Source organism: Drosophila suzukii, assembly GCF_043229965.1.
Source record: "Drosophila suzukii chromosome 2 unlocalized genomic scaffold, CBGP_Dsuzu_IsoJpt1.0 scf_2c, whole genome shotgun sequence".
In the NCBI taxonomy this organism is placed as follows: Eukaryota; Metazoa; Arthropoda; class Insecta; order Diptera; family Drosophilidae; genus Drosophila; species Drosophila suzukii.
This window is the reverse complement of record NW_027255896.1, coordinates 4231207-4253534: the sequence shown is the minus strand read 5'-3', so window position 1 is coordinate 4253534 and position 22328 is coordinate 4231207. Positions and strand designations below refer to the sequence as shown.

The 22328-nt window shown below is 44.9% G+C and overlaps 1 protein-coding gene across 1 annotated transcript in view; it reads right to left on the bottom strand.

Moving 5' to 3' along the window:
• The window catches only part of LOC139354274 (uncharacterized), a 28632-nt gene extending 10481 nt beyond the window's left edge, over nucleotides 1-18151 (bottom strand). Inside the window, exons 1-7 of the mRNA XM_070998494.1 lie at nucleotides 17967-18151; nucleotides 17157-17266; nucleotides 14123-14332; nucleotides 13557-13979; nucleotides 13248-13461; nucleotides 837-1301; nucleotides 341-753 (exon numbers count right to left, since the gene is read on the bottom strand). Of these exons, the coding sequence (XP_070854595.1) occupies nucleotides 341-753; nucleotides 837-1301; nucleotides 13248-13461; nucleotides 13557-13979; nucleotides 14123-14332; nucleotides 17157-17266; nucleotides 17967-18151 (2020 nt within the window). The remainder of the gene's footprint in view (nucleotides 1-340; nucleotides 754-836; nucleotides 1302-13247; nucleotides 13462-13556; nucleotides 13980-14122; nucleotides 14333-17156; nucleotides 17267-17966) is intronic.
• Between the last annotated feature and the right edge of the window lie 4177 nt (nucleotides 18152-22328).

Here is a 22328-nt window from a genome sequence, read left to right as displayed (position 1 = left end):
TTCCGTCATTAAATTAAGGGAATTTTCTTACATTCTTTTTAAATGAACCTGGATTACATGGGCCGAATCAAAGGTGCGCGAAAGTACGCTTACAGTATCCGGTACTGAAATTTGAACATTTTCTACAGCGCCTCTTATTCCGCATTACCTTCCATATCCAAGGGATATATTGCGCATAAAGGGAATTCGATGAAAAATAAGGCGCTCCACAAGATATGTAAAGTTTTTAAGGCATTCAGGTATTTCTGGAAAGTCGAAGCCATTAGAGAGACATCTTACCTTCGGAAACGCCTTGACGACATGTATTTAGAAGAAATAGTACGTATGTTCAAACCATTACCTGAGATGGAAACCACGTTCATTTCCATTTCCTGAATTTGTTGTTCCCGAAGTCTTTGCTGAAGTCTTATGTTCCGATGATGCACTGTGCTGGTCCTTTGCTCCTGTGTCCTAGTGATAGGGTTGTTCCTAGTGATCCTATGAGCTGCTGAGTCCCGTGAACGCTCGGGTCCTCTATTTTCCTCGATCGATCTCCAGGTAGCATGATCAGCAGTGTTTCGCGACTGCTCTCGTCGTCGCTCCTCGGAACCCGACCCCAAGCTGCAGCGTCCCGTGCGCGCTCGGTCTCTCGATTTTCCTCGATCGATTTCCACGTAGCATGGACAGCAGTATTTTGCAACTGTTGTCGTCTGTGCTCTTCCGAATTCGACCTGGCGCTTGCGTGCGCTGCAGCGTCCCGTGCGCGCTCGAGTCCTCAATTTTCCTCGACCGATCTCCAGGTAGTATGATCAACAGTGTTTCGCGTCTGCTCTCGTCGTCGCTCCTCGGAATCTGACCTGACTATTGCGCGCGCTGCAGCGTCCCGTGCGCGCTCGGGTCCTCGATTTTTCCCGATCGATCTCAAGGTAGCATGATCAGCAGTGTTTCGAGACTGCTCTCGTCGTCGCTCCTCGGAATCCGACCTGACTATTGCGCGCGCTACAGCGTCCCGTGCGCGCTCTTGTCCTCGATTTTCCTCGACCGATCTCAACGTTGCACGGTCAGCAGTCTTTTGCACCTGCTGTCGTCGTCGCTCTTCGGAATCCGACCTGGCGCTTGCGTCCACTGCGGTGTCCCGTGCGCGCTCGAGTCCTGGATTTTGCTCGATCGATTCCCAGGTAGCATGGTCAGCAGTATTTTGCACCTGCTGTCGTTGACGCTCTTCCGAATTCGACCTGGCGCTTGCGTGCGCTTCAGAGTCCCTAGCGCTATCACTTTTCACCTTATATTTATACCCGTTACTCGTAGAGTAAAAGGGTATACTAGATTCGTCGGAAAGTATGTAACAGGCAGAAGGAAGCGTTTCCGACCCCATAAAGTATATATATTCTCTCTGTCTGTCCGGATGAACGCTGAGATCTCGGAAATTATGAGAGCTAGGCTATTGAGATTTGGCGTACAGATTCCTGAGCTTCTTACGCAGCGCAAGTTTGTTTCAGTAGACTGCCACGCCCACTCTAACGCCCACAAACCGCCCAAAACTGTTACTCCTACAGTTTTGATGCTAGATAGAAAATTTTAACTGAAATGTATTGTTCTCAACAATACCTATCGAGGAACTTGTGAGACGGCTGAGGAACTTGTGAGATGGTTCCAAAGTCGCCTAGCTGGGGCAACCGAGCGGGTCGCAGGTTGCGGATAGCGGACGACCTCTCTCGAGGTCAACTGTGAATAAGCTGGTGGGATAAGTCAAACACGGTACCGTGGACGGAAACCCCAGTAAATAAACAGTCCCGGACAGCCAGCGGGTATTTTGCAACGAAGCAATACCCACGATGCGAGTTGTTCAGCCGCATCTAAATAGTTGCTTTACACAAACCCACTCCCAACACAACACCTACCCAACTCCCCTCCCAAACAACATCTCACTCCGGGCCGGACTACGGTGTAATACGGACCGTGCCAAGAGTCAGCCTGGCTGGGGGCCCGGATCAAAAATAGCCCAGTCTCAAACGGTGTGCTCAGGGACATGGCGACCTCCTGTTCTAACTATCGCCTTACCCGGGAATCGCAGATCTCTGCCCGGGCGGACTTTTCCCCTTCTCCGCAACTCGAGGGACCTAATTATGGATCAAAAACAGAAGAAAAAAAGACAAAAAACATAGAGACGGGTACTCTTAAAAAACCCATGGATAAGACGAACACTGGTTCCACCTTCCATACCAGCACGGCCCAGAAAGGGCCGCATCCCAAACTGGGGATGATGGGTGGCAGAAAGCCAACCGCAAACGCCTCCGCGACGTGCGCATCTGCGCCGAAAGCAACGGTAGGCACTGCCAAGGCGCTCGGGCCACCCGCTGGTGCAAAATATACATACGCAGAAAGGCGGACTGCCGCCCAGACTCTGCGCTCACACGCCAGGAGCACCGTTGCCACGCCTTCGCCTGAATGGCTAAAGAAGGTAGAGTGGGCAAGGAAGGTGCTCCCAAACTACGGGCAGGAAAAGCCCACTCAAGAGGCGACTCAGGCGAAAAGGCAGCGATCCCTCGAACTACCCGGGCCATCGGCGAAGAGATCAAAGATCCAGCCATCGGTCTCTTTCGCCGAAATCACGAAGAATCGTGTACTACTCGGCCTGATTGACAGGGGAAACCCGGAGAGCAGGATCCCCAGAAACAAGTGGAAGGCAGTGGAGTCCCACCTTTCCCTCATTTGCCTGCGCATGGTACGAGAGAAGCCAGGCACCTCGCCCAGCGTCAAGGTGGTAGCATGCGACAGTCAGCGGTCGGCTGATATGTACAAAGAGGCGACAAGGAAGCTCGGCGAGGTTTACGAAGGGGCGAACATCGTTGCGCTTGACTGGTGAGATGTCCCCAGTAGACCCCGAGCCAGGATCTGGATTCCAGCAGCGATCAAGACGCCGGAGGACATCCTCTTCATGTTGCAACAATGCAACCCGCACCTCCCCACGAAGGACTGGAAAGTCGTCAAGGTGGAGGAGCATGAAGGGGATGTCAACCAGGCGGTTTTGGTCCTGAACAAGGAGTCAGTAGCTCCGATCGAGACTGCTCGTGGAGTGCTGAACTTCGGGTTCAGTGCGATACACATCAAAGTGTATAAGGGCGACTCCAACGCCGCTAGCAGCTCTGCCGGCAACCCAGCCGAGCAGGTGCTTGCTGAGGAGTTGGAGGCACCTGGTGGGCCGGAGGACGGCTACTCGGACCGGCAATCGAGGAGTCAGCGACACAGAGGAGGCCGACGTCACTGTGGTGGAGGTTGAAGCTGTAGATGTCACTAAGACTTCACCACAGTAAAGCAGCGTCTGCTGCACTTCTGCTTCGCCTGACAGAAGGCGGAGCCGACCTAGTCCTCGTACAGGAACCTTGGGTGGTAGGAGGCAAGGTTGCTGGACTAGGAACAAAGGAATACAAGCTTATGCTTGACACCAAAGAAGGTACAATTCGAACCTGCATATTAGCCAAAAGGCATCTTAGTATATTTCTACTTCGCAATTACAGCAACGGAGACAAGACCGCAGTAAGCCTGGAGCTGCAGAGTGGCTCTATAAGGGTTCTATCGGCCTTTTTGGCCTTTGAGAAGGAAAACCCCCCAGATGCGCTGCTCAGAGGACTAGCAGAGGAATGCGAAAAGCTCAAGTACGGATTGGTAATATGCTGTGACGCCAAGGCCCATCACACCCAGTGGGGTTGCCCAAACAACAACGACAGAGGTGAGTCTCTTTTTGATTTTATTCTAAATTCGAACCTATTCTTATGCAATAGGGGCAATGCCCCTACTTTCATAACTAAGGCTTGCCAAACGATCATAGATCTTACTTTGGTATCAGATTCCCTCGTAGGCGCAGTCAAAAACTGGGCAGTCTCTGACGAGCACTCCTTCTCGGACCATAGATTCATAGAAACCGTATTGTCCCTTGATTCGCCCTTGCCGGTCAGCTTCGCCAACCCCAGACGAGCAGACTGGCACAGGTACAAAGAAGTTCTGACAAATATCCTCCCCATGGAACCGTCAGAAAGCATCACAAACCCACATGAGCTGGACGAAACAGTATACAAATTCACAGAGGCATGCAACACTGCCTTCAAAGTGGCATGCCCCACAGAGAAACCAAGAGGAAGGAAAAAACCCCCCTGGTGGATCCAACAACTATGTATCCTCAGAACCAACTGCAGATGCCTGTTTAACAGAGCAAAGGCGGGAAATGAGGACACCAATTGGCTGAACTACAAGTTTGAACTAGCCTCTTACAAAAAGGCCATTAGAAGAGCAAAACGAATGGCATGGCAGACCTTCTGCTCTGACATAGAAAAAACAACTGATGCCGCAAGGCTCAGGAAAATACTCTCTAAGACAGCCGCGCCTTTGGGCTATCTTCAAAAAGCAGATGGATCATGGTCAGACTCCAGTAAAGAGTCCTTGGACCTGCTCCTAGACGCTCACTTCCCGGGGAGCCAACAAGCAGGTCATCCACCTGAAAGAGGAACAGGAGAGGGAATCGAAATAGATCCACTCCTATCAGACCGCAACATGAAATGGTCCATTCATAGTTTCAAACCATACAAATCGCCGGGACCGGACAGGATAACACCGGCTCACATCCAGAAAGCAGGACAAATAGCCATAAACTGGTTGAAAAAAATCTTCCAATCCATCCTGGCGGTAGGAGAACTACCAACAGCATGGCAAGAAACAAAAGTGGTCTTCATTCCCAAGGCAGGGAAGGCCACTCACACCACAGCAAAGGATTTTAGGCCAATAAGCCTAACATCATTCCTGCTTAAGAGCTTTGAAAGAATGATTAGCCTTCACATAAGGGCCACCGTAGACCCGACACAAGTATCAGAAGCACAACACGCTTACACCAAAGGTAAGTCAACCGAATCGGCGCTACACTTGGTGGTAAACAGCATCGAGAAATCACTCAACATCAAGGAATACACACTGATCGCCTTCCTGGATATAGAGGGAGCCTTCAATAACGTGCTTCCCACCGCTATAACAGAATCTCTCACAGAACTAGGGGTTGAGCCGCCAATGGTGAGGCTAATCCATAAATTGCTGATAAGCAGAATGGTCACAGCCACACTAGGGACCTCAACCCAGACTAGACTAGTGAACAGAGGCACCCCGCAAGGAGGTGTACTATCACCCCTCTTGTGGAATATCGCAGTAAATAAACTACTGCGGATTCTGGAGGGAGGAGGTTGTAAGGTCGTGGCATACGCAGACGACGTCGCCATCATCTTTAATGGAAAATATCCACAAACACTTTGCGATCTTATGACCGCTAAACTTAAAATGCTATCGGAATGGACGATAGCGAACGGACTCGGGGTAAATCCCTCGAAAACAGAACTTGTTCTATTTACGAATAGGGTCAATATTCCTCAACTTAACCCACCCATTTTAAACAATTGTAATCTCTCCTTTAGCGATCACGTACTTGGGGTTAGTACTAGATAAACGCCTCAAATGGGGCTTAAACAACCAAGAGAGAACCAAAAAAGCGACCATTGCACTTTACTCCTGTAAAAAAGCAATCGGGCTAAGATGGGGCATGTCCCCAAGAATAGTTAACTGGATATACACAGCGGTTGTCAAGCCAATCCTACTGTACGGAGTGGCTCTGCGGTGGACCGCCTTACACAAACAATGCATACTGACTCCTCTAAACAAAGTACAGCGAATGGCGTCTTTGTGTATTAGTGGAGCCCTTCGAACCACCCCGAATGAAGCGCTGAATGCGATCTTGAACCTCCCTAGCCTGGACTTAGCAGGCATGGAAAGGGCCAAATCGGCAGCTATTCGACTGATGGACACAGGGCAGTGGAAAGCCCAATTATATGGCCATGCTAAAATTCTCCAGCATGATAAATCGAGTCCGAAAATCACGGATCTATGCAAATCTATTGAGTATAGTCACACACCCTTTGAGGCGCTGATTCCTGATAGAGAGGAATGGGAACAGGGCCGACCGGGCACGACGGACGCAATCTGTTTCTATACAGATGGCTCCAAATTAGAAGGACAAGTCGGCGGAGGTGTATACTCCGAACAATTAGATATCAGGAAGTCATTCAGGCTCCCGAACCACTGTAGCGTCTTTCAGGCGGAGGTCCACGCTATAAAAGAAGCACTAACCTGTTTAAGGAACCTTAGCCTCCAGAGAGGACACCTAGACATATATAGTGACAGCCAAGCGGCTATTAAGTCGATCTACTCGACAAACACCAATTCTCGTACAATAGCAGACTGTCGCAGATCTCTCCACGAGATGGCAAATCAGTTTACTATCAGCCTAATATGGGTTCCGGGTCACCGGGACATCGTAGGCAACTGCATAGCGGACGAATTAGCCAGGCAGGGCACCACCAAGCCTCTCCTACCAGGAGAGGAAAATGTCGGTATGCCCATGGATACTTGCAAGCTAAACATAAAAAACCACTTCAACACACTAGCCAACACCCATTGGCAAAACGCACCACAGTGTCGCATCTCTCACCAGACATGGCCTGTGATAAACAACAAGAAAACCTCGGAGTTACTCAAGCTCAGCCGCACAGAGTGTGGCATGTTGATCCGAGCTCTTACAGGCCACTGGCTTGTTGGCGCGCATGCCGGCAGGCTAAAAGCCCCGCAAAATGATTTCTGCAGAAGCTGTAGGGATGAGGAAGAAGTGGAAACGGTAGAACACCTTCTCTGCTTCTGCCCAGCCCTATGCAGACTCAGACTGAAACACTTAGGAAGCCCCTTCATCGACGATCTTACCGAAATATCGGAGATTAATCTCAAAAGCATAAGTGCCTTTATTAAATCTTCCGGGTGGAAGACATGCTGATCAGCTTAACACAAGCCGAAACTACTAGAAACCTGACCCTAGAGAAGGAAGAAACGAGATCATGCGGTATCACAACGGACCCGTTGAGGTCTAAGTGTGTCGGACTATAGTCCGACAGCCGCCCAAACCTAACCTAACCTAACCTACCTATCGATTGACCTAAAAAAAAGTTTGCCACGCCCACTTAAACGCCCACAAACCGCGAAAACCTGTGACGCCCACAATTTGCATTCTAGATAAGAAATTTTAACTGAAATGTATTGGTGTCGTCAATACCTATCGATTGATCCAAAAATAAATTGGCCACGCCCACTCTAACGCCCATAACGCTTAAATCTGTCTACCGCCGGTAGGTGGCGCATTTTAATCTCGCTTTGCTGCTTGCATATCTCCATAGTCGAGGTACTCGACTATAGCGTTCTTCCTTGTTTTTTATGGACTTATTTTCACATTTTACCTTTTACTTTTTGGTGGATTTTTATTCACTTTTCACCTTACACTTTCGGTGTGTTTATATTAATTGAGTATAAAACATACACACAACAATGTATACGTTGTCACTCGGCAACTGGTTTTCACAGACTAATCCGGGGATTAGGATTACGAGTCAATATATAGGTTTGAATCATACCTGCTATTAACCTTCGTATAACCCTTTCGATGGCGGGCAATTCCTGATTTTAAGGACATGTTGATTACCTAATTTAAGGATTGCGTAGTAACTGCATTATTACCTGTTATCTAGCTTCGTGGCAACCTTGTTATGGTTTTTTCTGTAAACCATAATAGAAAAAACGGGTATATTATAAGGTAGGATACCTACCTTATAATTTAAACACCTGTGTTCATGTTATTCGTGTCCCAACACCACCCCATTCAGCAAACTATTATAGTCGTCAGATTTTTGTGTGAAAATATTTTCGTAATTCTGAAAAGATAAAATATTCTATACCCAGAATATAAGAAAATACGATCAAAATCAACAAAGCAACATTTTTTTAAAAAATAATTATTTATCTTATTATTTCTCTGACCGTTACTTTGACAGCTATATGTTAGAGTCATCCGTTTTTTCTTAAATTTAATTCGAAATTCTTAAAAATACAAAAAATGTTATGCCCAATAGCATAAGATAAAATGTCAAGAAACACCGAAGCTATAATTTGTTTCATAAACTATATTAAATTTATGATTTCGGCCCGCAACAGTAAATATTTATTTACCTACACGTAAATTTTCTGTTGTAGCATGCCGAATACAAAAATTTAATATAGCTTATTTGTTTTATCGAATGTAATATCATTTTTCGTCACAATTGTTGATATCAGAAATTTAAGAGGTGTTTTTGTTTGATATCAGAAGTTTTTTTTGCACAAGAGTTTAAGTACCCCAATACCATGACTAGGAGTCGTCCCCATGAATATTAAACTGTTTAATAACAAGTTTTATCGCTTCAATTACCTGTTTTAATAGCACAAGTTTGGAATCTCAAGGGCTGTATAGTTTCAGATTCCAAGAGAAACCTGTCGTTTCTTATATTTCCCGCCGAACTACCGGGTAATTCCAAAGTTGTAGAACAAATAGATCAAGTTTCCTATTTCGATTAGCTTCATGCAAGTAAAGGACACTAAAACCATAACAGATTTTCCGTTTAAAAAATCTAATAAGAATATCTATATATCAAATTGGTTTTTTTCTTGCTTATTCCAATAAGTATGAAATATTTCGTATACGGAGCTGAAACGAGTTGCACTTCTTATCGCTTAATATCTTCCAAACAGTAATTTTTAGGGCAAAAAGTGTTATAAATCAAAAGTTGAGGAATCTCAAGGGCAATATGATTTGAAATTTAAAAAGAAATCGTTTGACTCAATTTTGAGAAAATAGTCAAAAAGTGGTTTTAAAAATAACTTTTTGTCATAACTCGAAATCTATTACATTCAGACAACTTTACTATATGAAGGGTATTTAGCAAATTAAATTATCTTATCAGAGATATATAGCACGTTTCTATAGCATTAGTTGTTTAGATACTATAAGCATTTTAAATCTAGCTTTTTTTGATTTTCCGCTAAACTAGCGGGTTTTTCCAAAAGTCGTAGAACAAACGTTTTCTAATTTAAGCTACTTTATACACCCACAGGGTTTCCAAAACTAACTTTGTATGCATCCCATACATAAGAAATGTTGTGCTTTCTGTAGAGCTCAGTCTTAACCAAGTATCGGACAGCTTGAATAACCCGAGCGGGTCGACTAGTTTCCGTCATTAAATTATGGGAATATTCTTACTGTTCGTACCCAAAGGTACTCAACATGACCACACCCAACAAATCAAGCAGTAGCCAAGTTGGGAACAGTACCAGGCGCTCAGTAGCACCCACTGCATATGAGAATGGCTGATCAGCATATTATATGTCTCACCAACTCACCGTCTCACCGACTAAACGGCACACTGACCGGCCAATGCAGTCAGCACATTTTGCAGTGTCTGCCGAGCCAACTACACAAACTGCTACCATAATCAAAACTCCCTGACCTACCTACTCGTAATAAACTATCTCAACTAGTAGCTAACCACGTTAGCTCACCCTCAGCGCAGCTCCAGCATCGCCTGTGGTCCGGCATCACAGTAACCATCGTTACCATTGCCGCGACGCGATCGTCCTGCCATCAAAGCGTCCCCGTGCCAGCGACAAGTGCTCATTACCCCCTTGTCCCGCGGTGTGACCCGGAAGTGTCTACTTCGGTTAGGCACAAACATTGGTGACCCCGACGTGATCCTTTAACAACAAAGGATCACACTCAAGCAACCCCCTTCCCACTGAAGGACTCACAGCTTTATCCAGCTCCACAGGATACGCTTCTTCTTCCAGCGTCACAGGAACTTCAGCTTAATCCAGCTTCACAGGATACGCTTCTTCTTCCAGCGTCACAGGAACTTCAGCTTACTCCAGCTTCACAGGATACGCTTCGTCTTCCAGCGTCACAGGAACTTCAGCTTAATCCAGCTTCACAGGATACGCTTCGTCTTCCAGCGTCACAGGAACTTCAGCTTAATCCAGCTTCACAGGATACGCTTCGTCTTCCAGCGTCACAGGAACTTCAGCTTAATCCAGCTTCACAGGATTCGCTTCTTCTTCCAGCGTCACAGGAACTTCAGCTTCATCCAGCTTCACAGGATACGCTTCTTCTTCCAGCGTCACAGGAACTTCAGCTTCATCCAGCTTCACAGGATACTCAGCTTCATCCAGCTTCACAGGATACTCCGCTTCATCCAGCTTCACAGGATTCTTTTTTTCCAAGACACACAATATGTCTACTTCATTCATAGAGGAAACAAGTCACACAAGAATCGATCTACACAATCGATTACTAGACACCCAAAACGAGCTGCAAGGGAAAATCCAACAGCTCATTAAGAATTATGGCAAGGATTCTGCCGACCGACGCCACCGAGACGGCTACTATTCCGGTAAGCTAAATCAGTTAAACGATCTCTGGCAGCAGTTTTGCGACCTAGATGAAGAAGTCCAGCAAGCGGCATAACCCACTGGAAGTGAGTACTCTTCACGACTAGTAGCACTTAAAGAGCTGGTCGAAAAATATCAGAATATCTTTCTGGACAACGTGCCGACTGGAAGCGGGCTTCCGAAGGCCCCCAGACGAACTTCGGCCAACATCAAGCTCACAACAAGAGATCAAGTCAAAGGAGATTCCGCAATTGACACGGTGATCCGACAGTTGCAGAGAAGATGCAACGAATTGGAGTCATCATTAACATTAGCCTCGAACGCCCCAACTGTCACCCCAGCCCTACAAAGGCACCTGGATCTCCATTGGGCGTTACTGAGGCAAGCCCACGACGAATTGGATAGCACACCTGGGGCCGCAGCTCTGGCAGAAGCAGAGCTAGCCCAATTCCACACATTATACGAGGAATACGAAATGAACCTGCTACGAGAAAACGACGCGCCAATGAGCCTAAACTTGACACTTCCGCCAATTAGCATTCCGGAGTTCAACGGCGAGTATCTAGACTGGCCACGGTTCCATGATCTCTTTGTGGAATTGGTACATAACAAACCATATTCGGCCAGTCAAAAACTACATATTCTACAGAGTTCGCTTCGTGGTGAAGCGAGGAACGTCTTGACAGACACAGCCTTCTCACAGGGTGGCTATGACGACACCTGGTTGCGGTTGAAGGCCAGGTACCAGAACGGCAAAATATTAGTATTCGCCTCCATAGCTAAAATTATTGACCATAGGCCTATAGACGGCTCCTCGCGCCAACTAAGGGCCTTACATGACACTATACAAAACTCAATGAGTACTCTTAAAAACCTCGATATCAGCACAAAATCCTGGGATCCAATCCTGTGTTTTCTTATCAGAAGAAAACTAGACCAGCAGTCTCTAGCTGCTCTAGAAAATTCAGCGGATGCACCAACGGAAATTCCAAAGTTAAGGTGTGTACTAACGTTTATTGAACGGCGCGCTTGCATGCTGGAGACGATAAGCGCTCAACCTACAGCAACACTACGCCATCAGTCAGTTCACAACGAAGAGAGCTGTAAGATTTGTCACCTAGGACCACATAATCTTAGAGCATGTAGCCGTTTCCTGGAAATGGACCCCAAAACACGGCGCCAAGCCATTATTCAAATAGGAGCATGCACAAATTGTTTGTCTACAGCTCATATGGTTGAAAACTGTGGATCACCGACCAATTGTCGAGTCTGCCAACAACGGCATCATTCACTGTTACACAAAGGACCAACTAGCAATCCAGTGGCCGGCGCAGTAACCATTGCAGGCTACGACAACGTAGGAGGATATACTCTGCTCGCGACCGCGAAGGTCTCATTACAAGGGCCAAACGGTCAATTACAAACATGTCGCGCTGTAATAGATGGTGGATCACAGGTGAATCTTATCTCAAGGAGAATGGCAGATCTGCTATCTCTTAAGGAAGGTTCACCGATTGAAATATCTGGAATCGGAGGAAAGATATCAACAGCAATTAGATCAACACTAAAGCTCTCATCCTGTACATCAGGGTTTGAAAAACTATTAGAGGTATTTATTATGCCCACAGTCATTACAGACCAACCGTCAGTACCGATTACAACCGATCTTAATATTCCCGAGGGACTGCCATTAGCAGATCCTGACTTTCGGCAACCAGGACCCATTGACCTAACTTTAGGGGTTGAAGTATTTTCTCGTGTAATTACCGGTGAACGTCTTGAACTAGGACCTAATAAACCTTTGGCACAAGGCACAAGGCTTGGTTATGTAATCACAGGTTATCTCAATAAAGAAACCTCATCTGATACGGAAATCATCCCCAATCTAATAGAAAACAGAGATGATTTTGCAGGACCGAACGTTGCTTATGAACTAACGAAAGATAAAAATCCGATGAATATAGAACCTACTTCTCATCAATTCAAAATCTACAAGAAGGCTGACTTTGGTTCACCATTTCTAAACTTAACCAAGAAAGATCTTAGTTTTGTTGCAGAACGTCCACATACCATAGACGTGCCAAATGATCAAGTTCTACGAGGGCACAATTTCAGTCCCCACGGTAATGTCAATTTTATCGCAAAGGGGAGTGTTAAGCAGCATCAAGAAGATGTGAAGGACCTGAATCACAAACCGCAGTTGAAGGAAAGATCCACCTTGGTCAATGATTTGTTAGGTGCTTCCTATACAATTCGGTCAAGGGCTGACCAACATCACGACTTAATTGAGGGTACCCCTCAATGGGGGGGAGAATGTTCGTACCCAAAGGTACTCAACATGACCACACCCAACAAATCAAGCAGTAGCCAAGTTGGGAACAGTACCAGGCGCTCAGTAGCACCCACTGCATATGAGAATGGCTGATCAGCATATTATATGTCTCACCAACTCACCGTCTCACCGACTAAACGGCACACTGACCGGCCAATGCAGTCAGCACATTTTGCAGTGTCTGCCGAGCCAACTACACAAACTGCTACCATAATCAAAACTCCCTGACCTACCTACCTACTTTAGAATATAGCTTACTTCACTAATCATTACACTAAACTTCCGTGTTCCAAGTAGTATATAAACATGTTCCAAATGAAGAATAAAACAGTTATCAAAACACCTCTTAACTCCGCGGTTCTACTTCCTACATCTGGGAATAGGGCTCGTAATACACTATCTTAACTAGTAGCTAACCACGTTAGCTCACCCTCAGCGCAGCTCCAGCATCGCCTGTGGTCCGGCATCACAGTAACCATCGTTACCATTGCCGCGACGCGATCGTCCTGCCATCAAAGCGTCCCCGTGCCAGCGACAAGTGCTCATTACCCCCTTGTCCCGCGGTGTGACCCGGAAGTGTCTACTTCGGTTAGGCACAAACACTTACATTCTTTTTAAATGAACCTGGATTACATGGGCCGAATCAAAGGTGCGCGAAAGTACGCTTACAGTATCCGGTACTGAAATTGGAACATTTTCTACAGCGCCTCTTATTCCGCATTGCCTTCCATATCCAAGGGATATATTGCGCATGAAGGGAATTCGATGAAAAATAAGGCGCTCCACAAGATATGTAAAGTTTTTAAGGCATTCAGGTATCTCTGGAAAGTCGAAGCCATTAGAGAGACATCTTACCTTTGGAAACGCCTTGACGACATGTATTTAGAAGAAATAGTACGTATGTTCAAACCATTACCTGAGATGGAAACCACGTTCATTTCCATTTCCTGAATTTGTTGTTCCCGAAGTCTTTGCTGAAGTCTTATGTTCCGATGATGCACTGTGCTGGTCCTTTGCTCCTGTGTCCTAGTGATAGGGTTGTTCCTAGTGATCCTATGAGCTGCAGCGTCCCGTGAACGCTCGGGTCCTCTATTTTCCTCGATCGATCTCCAGGTAGCATGATCAGCAGTGTTTCGCGACTGCTCTCGTCGTCGCTCCTTGGAACCCGACCCCAAGCTGCAGCGTCCCGTGCGCGCTCGGTCTCTCGATTTTCCTCGATCGATCTCCACGTAGCATGGACAGCAGTATTTTGCAACTGTTGTCGTCTGTGCTCTTCCGAATTCGACCTGGCGCTTGCGTGCGCTGCAGCGTCCCGTGCGCGCTCGAGTCCTCAATTTTCCTCGACCGATCTCCAGGTAGTATGATCAACAGTGTTTACGCGACTGCTCTCGTCCTCGCTCCTCGGAATCTGACCTGACTATTGCGCGCGCTGCAGCGTCCCGTGCGCGCTCTTGTCATCGATTTTCCTCGACCGATCTCAACGTAGCACGGTCAGCAGTCTTTTGCACCTGCTTTCGTCGTCGCTCTTCGGAATCCGACCTGGCGCTTGCGTCCACTGCAGTGTCCCGTGCGCGCTCGAGTCCTGGATTTTGCTCGATCGACTCCCAGGTAGCATGGTCAGTAGTATTTTGCACCTGCTGTCGTTGTCGCTCTTCCGAATTCGACCTGGCGCTTGCGTGCGCTTCAGCGTCCCTAGCGCGATCACTTTTTAATCACTTAATCACCTTATTTTACTCGTAGAGAAAAAGGGTATACTAGATTCGTCGGAAAGTATGTAACAGGCAGAAGGAAGCGTTTCCGACCCCATAAAGTATATATATTCTTGATCAGGATCACTAGCCGAGTCGATCTAGCCATGTCCGTCTGTCCGTATGAACGCTGAGATCTCGGAAACTATCAGAGTTACAATAGTGGGATTAGGCACGCAGATTCCTGAGATTCCTGCGCAGCGCAAGTTTGTTTCAGTAGAGTGCCACGCCCACTCTAACGCCCACAAACCGCCCAAAACTGTGGCTCCTACAGTTTTGATGCTAGATAAAAAATTTTAACTGAAATGTATTGTTCTCATCAATACCTATCGATTGGTCCAAAAAAAAGTTTGCCACGCCCACTTTGCCGCCCACAAACCGCGACGCCCACAATTTTCATGCTAGAGAAACAATTTTAACTGAAATGTATTGGTCTCGTCAATACCTATCGATTGGAACAAAAAAAAATGCCACGCATATGTATACCGCCGGTAAGTGGCGCATTTTAATCTCGCTTTGCTACTTGCATATCTCTATTTAGCTGAGTAACGGGTATCTGATAGTCGAGGTACTCGACTATAGCGTTCTTCCTTGTTTTTTATGGACTTATTTTCACATTTTACCTTATACTTTTTGGTGGATTTTTATTCACTGTTCACCTTACACTTTCGGTGTGTTTATATTAATTGAGTATAAAACATACACACAACAATGTATACGTTGTCACTCGGCAACTGGTTTCCACAGACTAATCCGGGGATTAGGATTACGAGTCAATATATAGGTTTGAATCATACCTGCTATCAACCTTCGTATAACCCTTTCGATGGCGGGCAATTCCTAATTTTAAGGACATGTTGATTACCTAATTTAAGGATTGCGTAGTAACTGCATTATTACATGTTATCTAGCTTCGTGACAACCTTGTTATGGTTTTTTCTGTAATCTAAAATAGAAAAAAACGGGTATATTATAAGGTAGGATACCTACCTTATAAATTAAACACCTGTGTTTATGTTATTCGTGTCCCAACACCACCCCATTCAGCAAAATATTATAGTCGTCAGATTTTTGTGTGAAAATATTTTCGTAATTCTGAAAAGATAAAATATTCTATACCCAGAATATAAGAAAATACGATCAAAATCAACAAAGCAACATTTTTTTAAAAAATAATTATTTATCTTATTATTTCTCTGACCGTTACTTTGACAGCTATATGTTAGAGTCATCCGTTTTTTCTTAAATTTAATTCGAAATTCTTAAAAATACAAAAAATGTTATGCCCAATAGCATAAGATAATATGTCAAGAAACACCGAAGCTATAATTGTTTCATAAACTATATTAAATTTATGATTTCGGCCCGCAACAGTAAATATTTATTTACCTACACATAAATTTTGTGTTGTAGCGTGCCGAATACAAAAATTTAATATAGCTTATTTATTTTATCGAATGTAATATCATTTTTCGTCACAATTGTTGATATCAGAAATTTAAGAGGTGTTTTTGTTTGATATCAGAAGTTTTTTTTTGCACAAGAGTTTAAGTACCCCAATACCATGACTAGGAGTCGTCCCCATGAATATTAAACTGTTTAGTAACAAGTTTTATCGCTTCAATTACCTGTTTTAATAGCACAAGTTTGGAATCTCAAGGGCTGTATAGTTTCAGATTCCAAGAGAAACCTGTCGTTTCGTATATTTCGCGCCAAACTAGCGGGTTATTCCAAAGTGGTAAAACAAATAGATCAAGTTTCCTGTTTCGATTAGCTTCATGCAAGTAAAGGACCCAAAAAACCATAACAGATTTTCCGTTTAAAAAATCTAATAAGAATATTTTTCATCAAATTGGTTTTTTTCTTGCTTATTCCAATAAGTATGAAATATTTCGTATACGGAGCTGAAACGAGTTGCACTTCTTATCGCTTAATATCTTCCAAACGGTAATTTTTAGGGCAAAAAGTGTTATAAATCAAAAGTTGAGGAATCTCAACGGCTATATGATTTGAAATTTAAAAAGAAATCGTTTGACTCAATTTGGAGAAAATAGTCAAAAAGTGGTTTTTAAAAATAACTTTACTGTCATAACTCGAAATCTATTACATTCACTTTACACTTTACTATATGAAGGGTATTTAGCAAATTAAATTATCTTATCAGAGATATATAGCACGTTTCTGTAGCATTAGTTGTTTAGATACTATAAGCATTTTAAATCTAGCTTTTTTTGATTTTCCGCTAAACTAGAGGGTTTTTCCAAAAGTCGTAGAACAAACGTTTTCTAATTTAAGCTACTTTATACACCCATAGGGTTTCCAAAACTAACTTTGTATGCATCCCATACAAAAGAAATGGTGTGCTTTCTGTAGAGCTCAGTCTTAACCAAGTATCGGACAGCTTGAATAACCCGAGCGGGTCGAATAGTTTCCGTCATTAAATTATAGGAATATTCTAACATTCTTTTTAAATGAACCTAGACTACATGGGCCGAATTAAAGGGCGCGAAAGTACGCTTACAGTATCCGGTACTGAAATTGAAACATTTTCTACAGCGCCTCTTATTCCGCATTGCCTTCCATATCCAAGGGATATATTGCGCATGAAGGGAATTCGATGAAAAATAAGGCGCTCCACAAGATATGTAAAGTTTTTAAGGCATTCAGGTATCTCTGGAAAGTCGAAGCCATTTGAGAGACATCTTACCTTTGGAAACGCCTTGACGACATGTATTTAGAAGAAATAGTACGTATGTTCAAACCATTACCTGAGATGGAAACCACGTTCATTTCCATTTCCTGAATTTGTTGTTCCCGAAGTCTTTGCTGAAGTCTTATGTTCCGATGATGCACTGTGCTGGTCCTTTGCTCCTGTGTCCTAGTGATAGGGTTGTTCCTAGTGATCCTATGAGCTACAGCGTCCCGTGAACGCTCGGGTCCTCTATTTTCGTCGACCGATCTCCAGGTAGTATGATCAACAGTATTTACGCGACTGCTCTCGTCCTCGCTCCTCGGAATCCGACCTGACTATTGCGCGCGCTGCAGCGTCCCGTGCGCGCTCGGGTCCTCGATTTTTCCCGATCGATCTCCAGGTAGCATGATCAGCAGTGTTTCGCGACTGCTCTCGTCGTCGCTCCTCGGAACCCGACCCCGAGCTGCAGCGTCCCGTGCGCGCTCGGTCTCTCGATTTTCCTCGATCGATCTCCACGTAGCATGGACAGCAGTATTTTGCAACTGTTGTCGTCTGTGCTCTTCCGAATTCGACCTGGCGCTTGCGTGCGCTGCAGCGTCCCGTGCGCGCTCGAGTCCTCAATTTTCGTCGACCGATCTCCAGGTAGTATGATCAACAGTATTTACGCGACTGCTCTCGTCCTCGCTCCTCGGAATCCGACCTGACTATTGCGCGCGCTGCAGCGTCCCGTGCGCGCTCGGGTCCTCGATTTTTCCCGATCGATCTCCAGGTAGCATGATCAGCAGTGTTTCGAGACTGCTCTCGTCGTCGCTCCTCGGAATCTATTGCGCGCGCTACAGCGTCCCGTGCGCGCTCTTGTCCTCGATTTTCCTCGACCGATCTCAACGTAGCACGGTCAGCAGTCTTTTGCACCTGCTGTCGTCGTCGCTCTTCGGAATCCGACCTGGCGCTTGCGTCCACTGCAGTGTCCCGTGCGCGCTCGAGTCCTGGATTTTGCTCGATCGAATCCCAGGTAGCATGGTCAGCAGTATTTTGCACCTGTTGTCGTTGTCGCTCTTCCGAATTCGACATGGCGCTTGCGTGCGCTTCAGCGTCCCTAGCGCGATCACTTTTTAATCACTTTTCACCTTATATTTTTTATGGACTTATTTTCACATTTTACCTTATAATTTTTGGTGGATTTTCATTCACTTTTCACCTTACACTTTCGGTGTGTTTATATTAATTGAGTTTAAAACATACACACAACAATGTATACGTTGTCACTCTGCAACTGGTTTTCACAGACTAATCCGGGGATTAGGATTACGATTGAGTTTAAAACATACACACAACAATGTATACGTTGTCACTCGGCAACTGGTTTTCACAGACTAATCCGGGGATTAGGATTACGAGTCAATATATAGGTTTGAATCATACCTGCTATCAACCTTCGTATAACCCTTTCGATGGCGGCAATTCCTGATTTTAAGGACATGTTGATTACCTAATTTAAGGATTGCGTAGTAACTGCATTATTAACTGTTATCTAGCTTCGTGGCAACCTTGTTGTTCGTACCCAAAGGTACTCAACATGACCACACCCAACAAATCAAGCAGTAGCCAAGTTGGGAACAGTACCAGGCGCTCAGTAGCACCCACTGCATATGAGAATGGCTGATCAGCATATTATATGTCTCACTAACTCACCGTCTCACCGACTCAACGGCACACTGACCGGCCAATGCAGTCAGCACATTTTGCAGTGTCTGCCGAGCTAACCACACAAACTGCTACCATAATCAAAACTCCCTGACCTACCTACCTACTTTAGAATATAGCGCACTTCACTAATCATTCCACTAAACTTCCGTGTTCCAAGTAGTATATAAGCAGGTATCAAATGAAGAATAAATCAGTTATCAACACACCTCTTAACTCCGAGGTTCTACTTCCTACATCTGGGAATAGGGCTCGTAATACACTATCTCAACTAGCAGCTAACCACGTTAGCTCACCCTCAGCGCAGCTCCAGCATCGCCTGTGGTCCGGCATCGTAGTAACCATCGTTACCATTGCCGCGACGCGATCGTCCTGCCATCAAAGCGTCCCCGTGCCAGCGACAAGTGCTCATTACCCCCTTGTCCCGCGGTGTGACCCGGAAGTGTCTACTTCGGTTAGGCACAAACACTTGTTATGGTTTTTACTGTAATCTAAAATAGAAAAAACGGGTATATTATTAACGGGTAAACACCTGTGTCCATGTTATTCGTGTCCCAACACCACCCCATAGCAAAATATTATAGTCGTCAGATTTTTGTGTGAAAATAATTTCGTAATTCAGAAAAGATAAAATATTCTATACCCAGAATATAAGAAAATACGATCAAAATCAGCAAAGCAACATTTTTTTAAAAATAATTTTTTATCTTATTATTTCTCTGACCGTTTCTTTGCCAGCTATATGTTAGAGTCATCCGTTTTTTCTTAAATTTAATTCGTAATTCTTAAAAATACAAGAAATGTTATGCCCAATAGCATAAGATAATATGTCAAGAAACACCGAAGCTATAATTTGTTTCATAAACTATATTAAATTTATGATTTCGGCCCGCAACAGTAAATATTTATTTACCTACACGAAAATTTTCTGTTGTAGCGTGCCGAATACAAAAATTTAATATAGCTTATTTATTTTATCGAATGTAATATCATTTTTCGTCACAATTGTTGATATCAGAAATTTAAGAGGTGTTTTTGTATTATTAAACTGTTTAATAACAAGTTTTATCGCTTCAATTACCTGTTTTAATAGCACAAGTTTGGAATCTCAAGTGCTGTATAGTTTCAGATTCCAAGAGAAACCTGTGGTTTCTTATATTTCCCGCCGAACTAGCGGGTTATTCCAAAGTGGTAGAACAAATAGGTCAAGTTTCCTATTTCGATTAGCTTCATGCGAGTAAAGGACCCTAAAACCATAACAGATTTTCCGTTTAAAAAATCTAATAAGAATATTTTTCATCAAATTGGTTTTTTCTTGCTTATTCCAATAAGTATGAAATATTTCGTATACGGAGCTGAAACGAGTTGCACTTCTTATCGCTTAATATCTTCCAAACGGTAATTTTTAGGGCAAAAAGTGTTATAAATCAAAAGTTGAGGAATCTCAACGGCTATGTGACTTGAAATTTAAAAAGAAATTTAAAAGAGTACCAAAGGTACTCAACATGACCACACCCAACAAATCAAGCAGTAGCCAAGTTGGGAACAGTACCAGGCGCTCAGTAGCACCCACTGCATATGAGAATGGCTGATCAGCATATTATATGTCTCACTAACTCACCGTCTCACCGACTCAACGGCACACTGACCGGCCAATGCAGTCAGCACATTTTGCAGTGTCTGCCGAGCTAACCACACAAACTGCTACCATAATCAAAACTCCCTGACCTACCTACCTACTTTAGAATATAGCGCACTTCACTAATCATTCCACTAAACTTCCGTGTTCCAAGTAGTATATAAGCAGGTATCAAATGAAGAATAAATCAGTTATCAACACACCTCTTAACTCCGAGGTTCTACTTCCTACATCTGGGAATAGGGCTCGTAATACACTATCTCAACTAGCAGCTAACCACGTTAGCTCACCCTCAGCGCAGCTCCAGCATCGCCTGTGGTCCGGCATCGTAGTAACCATCGTTACCATTGCCGCGACGCGATCGTCCTGCCATCAAAGCGTCCCCGTGCCAGCGACAAGTGCTCATTACCCCCTTGTCCCGCGGTGTGACCCGGAAGTGTCTACTTCGGTTAGGCACAAACATTGGTGACCCCGACGTGATCCTTTAACAACAAAGGATCACACTCAAGCAACCCCCTTCCCACTAAAGGACTCACAGCTTTATCCAGCTTCACAGGATACGCTTCTTCTTCCAGCGTCACAGGAACTTCAGCTTAATCCAGCTTCACAGGATACGCTTCGTCTTCCAGCGTCACAGGAACTTCAGCTTAATCCAGCTTCACAGGATTCGCTTCTTCTTCCAGCGTCACAGGAACTTCAGCTTCATCCAGCTTCACAGGACTCGCTTCTTCTTCCAGCGTCACAGGAACTTCAGCTTAATCCAGCTTCACAGGATTCGCTTCTTCTTCCAGCGTCACAGGAACTTCAGCTTCATCCAGCTTCACAGGACTCGCTTCTTCTTCCAGCGTCACAGGAACTTCAGCTTAATCCAGCTTCACAGGATACGCTTCGTCTTCCAGCGTCACAGGAACTTCAGCTTAATCCAGCTTCACAGGATTCGCTTCATCTTCCAGCGTCACAGGAACTTCAGCTTCATCCAGCTTCACAGGATTCGCTTCTTCTTCCAGCGTCACAGGAACTTCAGCTTCATCCAGCTTCACAGGATTCGCTTCTTCTTCCAGCGTCACAGGAACTTCAGCTTAATCCAGCTTCACAGGATACGCTTCTTCTTCCAGCGTCACAGGAACTTCAGCTTAATCCAGCTTCACAGGATACGCTTCTTCTTCCAGCGTCACAGGAACTTCAGCTTCATCCAGCTTCACAGGATACGCTTCTTCTTCCAGCGTCACAGGAACTTCAGCTTCATCCAGCTTCACAGGATACTCAGCTTCATCCAGCTTCACAGGATACTCAGCTTCATCCAGCTTCACAGGATACTCAGCTGCATCCAGCTTCACAGGATACTCAGCTTCATCCAGCTTCACAAGATTCTTTGTTTCCAAGACACACAATATGTCTACTTCATTCATAGAGGAAACAAGTCACACAAGAATCGATCTACACAATCGATTACTAGACACCCAAAACGAGCTGCAAGGGAAAATCTAACAGCTCATTAAGAATTATGGCAAGGATTCTGCCGACCGACGCCACCGAGACGGCTACTATTCCGGTAAGCTTAATCAGTTAAACGATCTCTGGCAGCAGTTTTGCGACCTAGATGAAGAAGTCCAGCAAGCGGCATTACCCACTGGAAGTGAGTACTCTTCACGACTAGTAGCACTTAAAGAGCTGGTCGAAAAATATCAGAATATCTTTCTGGACAACGTGCCGACTGGAAGCGGGCTTCCGAAGGCCCCCAGACGAACTTCGGCCAACATCAAGCTTACAACAAGAGATCAAGTCAAAGGAGATTCCGCAATTGACACGGTGATCCGACAGTTGCAGAGAAGATGCAACGAATTGGAGTCATCATTAACATTAGCCTCGAACGCCCCAACTGTCACCCCAGCCTTACAAAGGCAC